This window comes from Oxyura jamaicensis, chromosome 2 (genome assembly GCF_011077185.1).
Source record: "Oxyura jamaicensis isolate SHBP4307 breed ruddy duck chromosome 2, BPBGC_Ojam_1.0, whole genome shotgun sequence".
NCBI classification, from domain to species: Eukaryota; Metazoa; Chordata; class Aves; order Anseriformes; family Anatidae; genus Oxyura; species Oxyura jamaicensis.
The window spans coordinates 5,208,102-5,220,112 of NC_048894.1; the positions used below are offsets into that span (position 1 = coordinate 5,208,102).

At 58.4% G+C, this 12,011-nt stretch overlaps 1 protein-coding gene across 1 annotated transcript in view; it reads left to right on the forward strand.

Moving 5' to 3' along the window:
* Positions 1–805: 805 nt before the first annotated feature.
* OXSR1 (oxidative stress responsive kinase 1) overlaps positions 806–12,011 on the forward strand; it is an 81,839-nt gene continuing 70,633 nt past the window's right edge. Inside the window, exon 1 of the mRNA XM_035316363.1 lies at positions 806–1,030. Coding sequence (XP_035172254.1) covers positions 961–1,030 — 70 coding nt within the window. The 5' untranslated portion in view covers positions 806–960. The remainder of the gene's footprint in view (positions 1,031–12,011) is intronic.

Sequence of the window (12,011 nt, forward strand, 5' to 3'; positions counted from 1 at the left end):
ACCAGGGGAGGTTCAGGTTGAAAATGAGGAGACATTTATTTTCAGGAAGAGCAGTCAGGCATTGGGACGGGTTGTCCAGGGAGGTGGTGGTGTCACCGTCCCTGGGGGTGTTCAAGGAGAGGTTGGACGTGGTGCTTGGGGACAGGGTTTAGTGGTGACATTGGTGGTAGGGGGATGGTTGGACCAGATGAGCTTGGAGGGCTTTTCTTGCCTTAATGAGACTAGGATTGTCTGAAGGTGGATAAGCAATGTGTGCCCCCTCTACCAGGAGGGTTTCTGACACCCAAACACAGGGGGTATCCAGGGCACCCACCGCAGAGCCCACCCTGAGGCCTGCCCAACGATGCCTCCCCTCAGGGCACCCCCCTGCCACCCGAAGGCCTCACGGGCGCAGGGACCCTGCAGAAGGACGAGTCACGATTGACAACCCCCTCCACCAATAGAAACTGCGGGTTCAGCGGCCGGCAGCCAATCCCTGCTTGAAGTCCGGTTTAAGCACGCCGATCCTCCCGCCTATTCTCTGAGGGAGGGGGGGAGGATGCGGGTGGCCGCCATCTTGTGTGTGGCATCCCCACCCTTCCTTTCCTTGTCTTTCCCACACCTTACTACCGCTTTTCCCCCCCCTCTCCGCCCCTCCAGGCCTTTCCGTGCGACGTCCGGTCCCGAAATACCACCGGCGAAGCCGACCTCGGCAGGCTCCCCTTTTTTTACGGCGAATTAAAAGGGGGAGGTGGAAAAGCGCCGCGCTCAAGATGGCGCCGGCGGCGCCCCGCTCCGGCGGGAGAACGTGGCGGCGGGTGACGTCAGCGCGCTCTGGGCATGGGCAGGTGGAGGGAGCAGGCAAAGTTTGGCCGGCGGTAACGGGAGGCGGCGGCGGGGCCGGGCTCGGGGCCGCGCCCGCTCCTCAGGGGTCCCCCCCGGTACCTCAGGGCCCCCCCTCAGCCCTCAGGGGTCGCAGCCATGGCGGAGGAGCCCAGCGCGCTGCCCTGGTCCATCAACAAGGATGACTACGAGCTGCAGGAGGTCATCGGTGAGGATTGGGGGGGGGGAGGACGCGACACGCGCGGGGGATTTGGGGGGGGGGGGCCCCCCCCCCCCCTCCCCCCCCCCCGTGGCTGAGGGGGGGTCGCTGTGGGGTCCCCGCGGCTCGCTGTGGGGTGTGGGGGGCGTTGTGCTTTCTTCTCAGGGCCGCGCAGAGGGGTGGGAAGGTGCCCCCCGTGTTTTATTTGGGGGGGGGGAAGGGGGAGATTGGCCCGTGGTTTGGGGTGACGGGGGCTGCCCCCCAGTTTTTGGGGGGTGTGTGGGAGGAGGAGCTGCCCCCCCCTATTTCTGAGGGGGGTGTGAGGGAGGAGCTGCCCCCTTCCCCGAATTTTTAGGGGTGTGTGAAGGGGGGGTTGCCCCTTTCCCCTAATTTTGGGGGGGGGTGTGAGGGGGAGTTGCCCGCTCCCCCCAGTTTCTGGGGAGGATGAGGGGGAGCTGCCCCCCTGGTTTTGAGGGTGTGTGTTGGAGGGGTGCCTGGGCGCCCTGTTTCTTTTTTGAGGGCATCCCCCTCCTGTAAGGGAGTTGTGTCGTGGGGGGGTTTCTGCCCCTCGTTGCAAAGGGAGGAGGGCGTTGGGTGGGCTGCAGGGGGTCTGCACCCCGCTCCTTGGCATTACAGCGGGGCTGTGGGTCTGCCCCCTGCTGCAGAGGTGTGGGGCAGGTTGTGGGGCCAGAGGATGCCCTGGGGGCTCAGCTCCCCCTTTGGGGAGCACCGGGACCATCCCATGCCCCCTTTCTTTACGGGGGGCTGCGAGGGGGGTGCTCCCTCACCCCTCCATCTCCTGCCCGCGTCCTTCCTGAGGCGCCTTGGAAGGAAACTCCACGTTTCCCCTTCCCAAGCAGCCCCGTTCGTTTTGGGGGACGCCTTCTCCCTGCGCACCCCCCGGCCTCTTGGGAGCTTCAGTCCCATTGGGGGACACGGGATTTTCGTGGTGCCAGCCTCTTACCCCGGCCTTTTGCTGCCGCTGTGAGTTTTCATTCATTGTCCTCTCAGCTCGAGGCCCCAGCCCTTGCTCTCCGTTAAATGATTTCTTTTTTTTTTTTCCCCCCCTCTCCTTTCGCTTCCAACCGCACGCTTACCCGAGCCCCCCCCCTCGCCATACCGATTTATCTCCTGCCCCAGCCGTTTGCCTGGGGGGGGTTGTTGGAGGGATAAGTCCCTGTAGGGTCAGGATGTGACCCGGCCGAGGTGGTGCCACAGGTGAGCGTGGGCTCGGCGCCTCTCCTGCTGCTCTCCCTGGGCAGGAAATAAAGCGGGAGGTGGCAGGGCAGGCTCCCGGCCGAGGGCTCGGAGGAAAGAGGTGAATTTTTAGCGTGGGGTTGCTTTGCTTTGGAGTTTATAAGTGATGCGGTGGTGTCGTGCCCAGGCCTTCCGTCCCTGCCTAGCGGGGGGGGCGCTTTCTGTTAGCCGGGGTGGGAGAGTTTGGGGAAAACGCTGCTTTACGAGATTAAATCCTTGGCATTGTTTAAAAGTAGGAAGGAACTACAGCTATTGGGGGGCGGGCAGGGGGGAAATCCTTCTGGAAATCCCTGTTGCTCCCTGGGGTCGGGCTTTGTCCTCTCCCTTTGCTGAGCGGGAGCAGCGTGGTTTAGGAAGGGTTCGACCCCCTCCAGAGGGAGGTGTGAGCTGCCCTTTGGGAACCCAAACGTGCCCTGGGGACGATGATGCTCGGGCCTCTTGGAGCAGCAGGAGGGGGACGATACACCACCCGGCTCCGAGATCCCGGCGAAGAGGATGGATCTCTGCGCGTGGGCTGTACCTGCAGGGCACGAAGGGTGCCCGGGTAGCGCGACGAGGGGATTTAGGGTTCAGTGCGCAAGGCCGGGCGAGCTGAGCTGCCTCTTTGTAGCCGGGGATGGGGATGGGAACAGAAGGGGTGTGATGCCTTCTGCTCCTAGGAGAACTTGCTGCAGGAGACTCGCATCCTACAGCCCCCAAACCGCACATCCTACAGCCCCAGACCGTCAGGAGGAGGACGTAGCTGTCGGGGCCCCGCGGTCGCTCCCCAAACGTGGGCAGCGGCGGGGCGAGAAGCGTTTCGTTCCGTCCCCCGTCCTGCGAGGCGACTTTCTGGCTGTCAGCTGCTCATTGAAGGCTCGCGCTGGCACGCCGGAGCGTACAGTGCGCTGTGTGGATTGCAAACATATGGTTTCTCTTTTTAACTTCGCCATCCCCGCCCCCCCCAACCCCCCCTTTTACTCACTTCAAACATCGGCGTGCCTGCCAGCGGCCTGGATGGAGATGTGACGCAAGTTTCCTAGCACGTATAGGATTTGTGGGACAAAATGTCACCGTGTTAACCGAGCTGGGCTGCTCCGCGTCCCCTGGAAGCCTCAGGGGGGTTTGCCGAGCTCTCTGAGCTCCCCTGACACGCGGAGAGCCGTGAAAGTCTTCCGGCAGGGAACAAAGAGAGGACCCGGTGTGGGAAGGGATGAACCTTGCACCGGTGCTTTTAAAGGATTTCACTTGTCTGCCGGAGAAAAACGGCTCTCTTTAAGCGGAGGGCCCGCTGTTCGGGGGGTTACCAGCTCAGGCATTTTTCCACGTCAGAAAAAAGGCAATCCACGCGCGCTCAGGTTCCTTCATTCGGGCTGCTCTGCCCACAGATAGCACCGTGAGGCTTTCCTTTGGCGCCGAGGGCTCTGCGCGCTTCGGTGCCGGAATAAAAGAGCACGTCTTCTAGAGAGAACTTCTCCTGCAAACCTGCCCTCCTCGTTCGGGCTAATACCAGGAAAAAAAAACCCTTATTACTCAGCAGCGGAGGTGACTCACGCCGTTCTGAAGGTATGGATTAACGTCTGCGTGTCTTAGGCCCGGTTAGTGGCGGGGAGTAGCTGCTGAGTGGCCTCCCGAGGCTCAAATCCCTCCCGTTATGCTGACTGAAGGAGCCGTGCGCGGGATCGGAGCCAGGTCTGAGGGGAGAAGCAGACCTCACGCTGCTTGTGCCGCTCCGGGACACGCGCGCCTGGTTCCTGCTGGAGGCGCCGGTAGCGGTGGTGAAGGGGGTTGGAACTGGGCCGTTCTCGTTCTGCTGCTTTTTCGGGAGGATGAGAGCCGTGCTGGCTGGGGCCGCTTGATTTAGGAGCATCCTCTCTGCCGCCGACAGCCTGCGCCAGAAGCAGGAGCTAAACGAGCGGTGGCAATTCTCCCTTGCTCCGTTCCTGTGCCCTCTCTCCCCCGACAGATTCCTTCGACGGCACAGGCTGGGTGAGCAGATGTGGTGGGAGCTGCTTCTCCCCTCAGATATCGAGCCGAAATCGAAGCGAGGACTCACAAAATGATGAGGGCTTTTAATGATTGTGGCTTTGTCCACGAGCGCGGTGCTCTTGTGCCATTTAATGTTTCGTTTTCCAGCCGTGGTTTCCCCAAGCAGGACGCGTGAGCGCACGTGGGAGCGGGTTTTCTTTTACAGGTATGGAGGAACTTGAGGGCTAAAATCTGGGGAAGCGGAGATCTTAGCGACCTATCCGTGGTCACCTCGTGCTCGGGAGTTGCCTCCCGTACTGAATGCTCAGCCTCTGGAAGCAGAGCAGCCTGTCAGTGCTCACCAGGGACAGCTGAAGCCTCTGAATCACCGGACAGGGGAGAAACGGGAGATGTTAGCCCAGTGACAACTTCTTAGGTTTCTGTTTTGAAGCCTGGTGTTGATTTTTCTGGTTTTTAACCCACGAGTCCTCCGTACGGGCTGCAGCCAGCTCCCCACGCCTAACCCTTTTACACTCCTTCAAGAAAACGCGGTGCGCTCTGTAAAACACAACCGCTTCAAAACTAAACTGAGCCTTTGGGCTGCAGTCTCCGTGCCATATGCTTTGGTTTAGCGTTTCCTCGTGGGTTCCCACTCCTCCCCCCGAGCCCCGCCAGACAAATGGGTTCCTGCGGCACGTTCCCAGCGCTCAGGAGGGTGAAGGCACCGAAATGCCGGCTGTGCGTGCTCGCCATCAACTTGTTCCACTTAAAGCTGGTGGAGAAACCTTTTCCTTGTTCTGTGTTACGTTGTAAAGCTTACATAAAATTAATTCGGGGCAAATGCAGCTCTGTTTTGGAAATAAGTAGGTGGCTTGCTAGCAGCCCCTCGAGGTGCTTGGTCTGCTTGGGCACCGGCGTGGATGATGTGGGGTTCCCCAGCTCCTTGGGCATGGGTGAATGCATCTTCCTGCTCGTCCCTGGGTGACTCCGTAGGCAGGTTTCTCCTGCATCCCCCCCCTTCCCCTCCTTGGCACCTCTCTTTCCTTCAAGACCTTTGATACCGGCGCGTCCAGAGTGGGGCCGAGCTGCGTCATTCCCCTGGGAAGCGAAAGCAGGCGGCGCCTCGCTGCACCTACCCCCTGCGTGCTGCTTCCGCTGTGTGCTCTCGGATCCGACGGGGGAGAAAACGCCTGGGGAAGCGGATCGAGGCCACAAAAAGGACGAGCGTCGGCGCAGGAGCCTGCAAGGAGTACGTGGTTGGTAGAGAAGCAGCGTGGCAGCCTTTCCTGCTGAGCCCAGGGGAGGGCAGAGACAGATCCTGCTGCTCTCAGCTATTCTGGGGCATTAAGGGGGAAAAAAAACCCATGCAGGGCGTTACACGTGGAAGCAGTTCATGCTTCCCCGGGGCTGCTTTCTGTACGGCAGCTGCTTCCAGCGCCGATTCACCTCCAACGCCCAAGCCCCTTTAAGTAGCTTCGCTTTAACCCAAATACCTCGGTTAGAGCCGGCAAACCTGGGGTGCTGAGCACGCCTGGGGGGTGCCCAGGCTGACAAAACCCCGCCCTGGGGGCTTCTTCCTTCTGCCACTTGCGCTGTGGGAGAGGAGCAGCTCTCCCCAGGCTGCTCATCTGTTTAACCTCGACCCCAGCTATTTTATCTGGGAGCGGTAGCGGCTTGCCCACTGAGCCGGTGGCTAGCGATAGGATCTTTTCTCCAAATTGTGGAGCCGTTTGTAACGACGGGCAGCGGCGCTGGTTGCTAATTGCGTTAGCAAATCACTTTAAAAAAACGGCGTTTTGGTCAAATGATCTTGGAAGGTTTCCTTCCAACAGACCCTACCCGTCGTAAATCTCCGCGGCACTAAATTCAGCGGCGGACGTGCTAACGGGGCGCTCGTAAGCTGGGCGTTATTGAACTTTCTTAATAGGAAGAGACAGGCTTGAGAGCTTTGTGGGTGTAGAAGAACAGCTGCGGAGCCCTGGAAGCCGGCGTTGCAAAATCCCTGAAATATCAGGACCCCGGCGCTTTCCGGACGGGTTTCGCCTGTCGTCCTGCGCTCCCTGCCGAGCGACGGAGCCTGGCTTCCCGGGACTTCACCTCGAGGAGCACAGATGGGATGTTTCTGGCAAACGGAGCTCGGAGCATCTTGCCTGGAGGCAAGGGAAATCCTGGAGGCGCAGCTGGGTCCCGGCCGGCCGCTGCAGGGTCTTTATGGGGTCACCCTCCGGTGGGAGAGATGCGGCACCTCTGGTGGGTGAAGTCAAGCACCGCTAATGCGGTTCTCGGGTCAGCCATCCCAGGCTACGTATCCCTTGTTTCTAAGCAGGTGACGCAAGCAGGTGGGGATCTGTGGTGATCCGAAGTGTCAACTGGAAGGATCCCGTATTTTTTCCCCCCCGTACACAACAGCTACAACATCCAGCAACTTTTTTTTTCGAGCCGTTTCTTTCACCGCTCCCCAAGGTTCTCGAGGAGCATTGTTTCCTGATGTGACTCACCGCACGCAGACTTTTTTGCTTAACAGATACTTTATTTTTTTGTGCAAGCAAGAGAAATTCCACACTTCAAAAATGCCAGGTTATGCTTCGACCTCTACCAAACCAGAGTGATTCGCCTTGCGAGGGTTTCTTTGACCTCTTCAGCTCTGCATGCTCAGAAGTCTTCAGCAAGCCGTAAAAGCCTCACGAATCCCATCTGTGAGTGAAATGCAGAGGAAGGCCGGAGCACTGATTGACTTTTTTTTACCCAAATCATCAAATTAGCTGGAACTTCCCTCCGTATATCCGTTAAAGTTTTATGCTGCCTGCTTGGGAAACGGCACGTCGAGCACCTTATGGCTTGGTCAAACCAGAATGCCTTTCTGCTGGAGTCCGGAAAAGCTCCTGTGAACGGGGTTCTCGTCCCTCTGCCAACCTGCAGTCTTCTGCACCATCCGTTTTGTCTCGAGAGCTACTGTTTCTTTTTTTTTAAGAGGAGGGGGAAATTATTTCACTTGTGAAACTTTTCTGTTCTGCGCAGCACTACTGGCTTTGTAGCGTTCTCCCAAAGGAGCGTTTCCTTCGGGCAGGAAATGAGCCTATGTAAATTCGTCCTGGAGAGAAAAGGTCCAAGCAGCTGTAAAAAAAAAAAAAAAACAGAAGCGGGAGCTGAAACACTTCAGCGATCCTCTTGCATCGTAGGAAATTCTCCTCGGGTTTTGCCAGAACTGGCGCTGCTTCGTGGCCCCGAACGGCGATGGCAGCACCAGCTCTGCTCTTCCTTGCTGCCAGCACCTCGCTATTAATAAAGCTGCGTGGGAGGATGCTCTGCCCCTTTCCTTCTCATCCCGTCCCCAGGACTGGGAATTAACGCTGCGGGGTGGAACTTGGCCCTCGGGAACCCCACCGAGGAGTCTGCTGGGGAGATGTGAGCGTGGGGAGCTGTGGTGGCCTCTGCCCGTGTGTGTGGGAGGCTCTGGGTTGCCTTTTGTCCTAGGTCGGGTTTAAGGCTCCTGCTCATTTTTGGTCTTCAGTGGGTTGTAAACCCATTTTCTCGAGACCTGTTGAGGTGAGTGGGGCGGATAACAGCACTCCTCATTTCGGGAGTCTCCAGCAGCACGACGTTGGGCTCTCCTGATGGCTGAAACCTCGTAAATTCAGGACGATGCTTCTCATCCCGGGGTGAACACCTTTCCTACGAAATCCCCCTGGGAACATGTTTCATTACGGCAATTTTCAGACCCAAACCAGAACACAACAGTCGCTTGTGTTGCTGAGGCTGAGCTCGAAAGGACTCCCTGGGTCACAGCATCCAGTTCCCCGCCATTGCAGGCGCCAAATCATCGAATCCCCGTAGCAAACGAATGAATGCTCGGGTTAGAGCTGGTGCGTGGGGGAAGCACAGGCACACGTTCCATTAACCGCTCCAGTCTGTGTGTGACCCTGTCGCTGCTGCGTGAACCAGCTGCTTAATGGGTTCCCCGCGACAGCGGGAAGGAACGAAGCCTGCTCTTCATAGCCCCTTCTCTTCGTGCCCCGCTCTGCAGCTCGGTGTCCGTCTCCTGCTGCTTGCTTTACAGCCAGGCTCCCGCAGAGCGCTGCCAACGTCTTCTGGTTTGCGAGTCCTTAAGATGTGCCAGTGGAAACCGAGGCTGCTGGGAGCTTGGCGTCTTTTTCGCCTTCACCTGCAAGAACTTCACAAAGAAGTGACCCAGGAGGTGGACTCGTCTGTGTCTTGGAGCTTGTGAGTTAGTGCACCACGCGAGTTAAAAGCTGAGGCCTTCGCCTACCTTCACGGCAGTGAAAACCCTCGCAGAGGGTGGCCGGTAACTACCTTGGTTTTAGCAGCTCAGAAATCCGTGCTGTGGGCTCCCAGCAAAGGGTGCTTCTCTGCACAAGGCGTCTGGAGCACGGGCTGTTCTCCTGCCGATCATCTCATCGGTGGAAGTCTTTATTTGAACAGCTGAGAGTCTGATGGACTGGCAGCCTGAGGTATTTGCTCAGAGCCCAAGATTCCCACTGCTGTTGGTTAAAGAATGCCGTTTCTGACCGGCGGGCTCCTCTTGGCTGCTGACCGCGCTCACGGAGGCAGAACAGATTTATTAAATCAAGCTATTCCCTGAAAAGAAAGGATAATAGCCTTCGAGAGAGGACGTATCGGATACTTCAAAGCTTATTTACCTAAAATAGCCGCTGTGCTATCAAACATCTGCGCCGTGTGCAGGCAGATCGTTCTGCTCGGTGGAACCCAGGCCAAATAAAATACCCTCTGCAGTCGACGATTACGGTTGAGACAGAGTTCAGAGACAGAGGTTGGGAGGGAAGGAGGGGAGAACGCCGGCTTGGCTGCCGCACCAGGGCTGCGTTTCCAGCCTGGGTAATACCCGCTGACAGCCGGCACCATCTTCACATTGCTGTGTGTGCCGTGAAGACTGACGGTGATTAAAAGGGAAGGCTCGGCCGGCTCCAGGAATATGGCTGTGTTTGGAAATGGGATGTGTGACTGACCCCGGGAGCTTCCTGGAGTTACTGGCCTGGGGAAAGGGGGCCCAGGGGTGCTTCCCCAAGTGGCCCGGGCTCCTCTTGGCATCTGGCGGGTGTTTGTGTGGTCAGCAGCGGAATGGAGGAGCAGAGGGGCTCGGCGGTGGTTTTGCTGGGTGCCTGGCTGCCAGGCTTCACGTGGCCACTCCTGTTCCTCACCCTCCATCCAGTGCTGCCCTGTTGTGCTACCAGGCCAGCTGTTCACCATGAAATGATGTTACACCCGCTGGAGGAAGCACCAATCGGCGAGGATTACCCGAAGGTGGAACCCAGGTGATGGTTCCCGTCCTCAGGGCCTTAGAAATCAAGAGTTTCCAGCGAGCAAGGTGGGGTAGAAACGTCCACAAAACTCCCCTCGTTTGTGCAGGAACCTCAGCCGGGAGTTGTGCAGTTACCCCAGGCAGCCCTTGCCACGGTTCAGAAATCAGACTGACTGATTTACAGCCTGGGGTCGTGGGGAGATGCACCAAGCTGTGGCCATTGCCAGGCAGTTGCTGCTGGCTCTAAAAATGCTGCAGGCCTTGGTGCAGGTGACCGTGTACAGGCTTCTCTTCGTCCTTCTGAGCTCGAGAGCCGGCTGTAAGCCTGTTGTGCAGCGCCGGGTGTTTCTGGACGGAGGGACCAGCAGGGGAAGCACGTTAAAACAATGCTGGCACCGTGGCCCCCATCTTTACGGGGTTACACTGCTGGAAATCCTCTGGGCTCCGACCCCTCGGAGCACGATGCCTGTGTCCCTGCGGCACTGTCAACAGCGAGTTTGGGAAATCTGCTGCTCGTTTTGTGAAGTTCTCCGACCATGCGGAATTAGTGGACGCCTTGCCTGCCCTCAGTCTGTGTCGTATCTCGGCGTGCGGCCACCCCACCTCCGATGGGAACCCAGCAAAACGCCCGCAGCCGTCGCCTGCTCGAGGGGAGAGCAGGGGAGCAACGGGCGGGCTGCCTCTGAGGTGTGAGCTGTGCCATCCCGCGGGGGGTAACGGGGGGTTCTGACGTTGAGGACATGGAAATGCGAAGGGTGATGCCTTAAAGGTGGGCTCGAGTTGTTCTTTTTAAGCTTTTTTTTTTCTCAGGAACTCGCTTGGAAGCGTGGGAGCTGGGCTGCTACACCTGCCTGCGGGGCTGCTGCATGCACGTGGTGCAGGGGCCTTAATGTATGGGGTGAGATAAAGACAGGAATATTTGTATCTCCCTCTAGATCGTGCGCTGCGACATATAAATACAAATACAGTCACTGGGGCTTGCTGTTTTCCTCCACCCCCCAGTATAAACTTCAAAACTGGCTCCCTCTCAAGTGTTGTGTTAAATCCGCTTCTGTCTTTGGATTTTCCTTATGGCTCTTTGTCATGACAGACGAGTTATTTATCCCTTTCCCTGGATTAACTGTTTCTTTCCCTCCACTCGACCTCTTTCCCCCTGGTGCAGTCGGAAGGCAGCGTGAGGTGGAGGAGGGCGCACCGAGCCCACGTGGGGCCGTGCTGGTGCTGCTCGGGGAGCTTCCCGGCGGTGGCTGTGAGCGCCGTGGGGCTGCGGGAGAGGAGCTCCCCTTGCTCCGGGGGTTCTGTAGGGTTTTTTTTTTTTGGTCATCTCTTAGCCTTGGATTGCCGCTTTAGGGCCCCACGGGCTTTCCAAGCGGGCACAGAACAAAACCAGCTGAATTTCCCCTTCCTGGTTTCCATCACTTCCTAGCAGCGGTGCTCAGGGTCGCTCTGAGCAGCTCTGGAGGCACCTGGTGACCTTCCTGGGGGCTCAGGGCTGTAACTTCCCTCTGGCGCTGGGCACATTGGTGACCTGCTTCCCTGTACAAGCTTCCTCCTCGCTGCAGGCGAGAGCAGCTCTTTGTCCCCTCCGGGAACGTGTCTGCGTCCCATCACGAGTTCCCTTGGGTTTCATTAACGCTGCTTGCGCCGCCTGCGCGGGTTAGCTCATCCGTCCTGCGGCAGGAATTAGGCGGTGGGGAGGTGGTTTGAGAGCTGCGGCTGTACCTGGGACCCGTCAACAGTGCTTTACTTCTCCTTCCCCGAGCCCTGCGGCTTGTGCCAGGACATCCGATGGCTCTGAGAAGTCCCACTTGGGGAGTACGGACCGTTCCCAGCCCGTAAACTACTTAGGGCAGGACCCTGGGGAAGAAAAGGGCCCCAGGACCACGACATCTCCAAGGCCGACGTGTACGAGTGCGCTCCGATTCTCGCCCCCTCCAGATGTTGGCAGAAGCTGAACGTTTCCTTCAGGATCCCGAGAAGAAAGGAAAATCTGAGAGCAGGAGAGCTGCGCTGAGAAATGACCGGGAGAAATGGCTCGCCCAAGACGCAGGGTATTTGGGGAGCTCGATGGCCGGGAGAAACGCTCTCGGCTTGTGTTGCATCACCCTGTTGATGCAGCAGGGTCGTGCTGCCCGCCCAGCGAGGCAACGCCGCTATTTTTAGGGCCGGAGGCAGCACGAATGCAGCCGCCCGCACAGCTCACGTGCTAACAGCAAGGAAAGGGGACAGGTGCACACTGGCTGGAGGCGTTTCAGGAGCGAGGAGACGCAAGGAGCGGTGATTTCCACGTCGCGGGATTAAACGCTCCAAGTCCAATGCATGTAAAAGCACTCCGGCCGTGTTCTTGCTTCTTAAAAACGAGGCTCCCAGCTTCCGCCGCACGGAGAACCGGCGTCTGGAGCAGCGCATCCCGTCCAGGTGAGGCACGCTCTCCATCTGGCAAAGGAAACGTGCAGGGAAGGAGCGTAAGGAGGGGGTGTTTGGGGCTCCCTCTCTCTGTATAGCTCC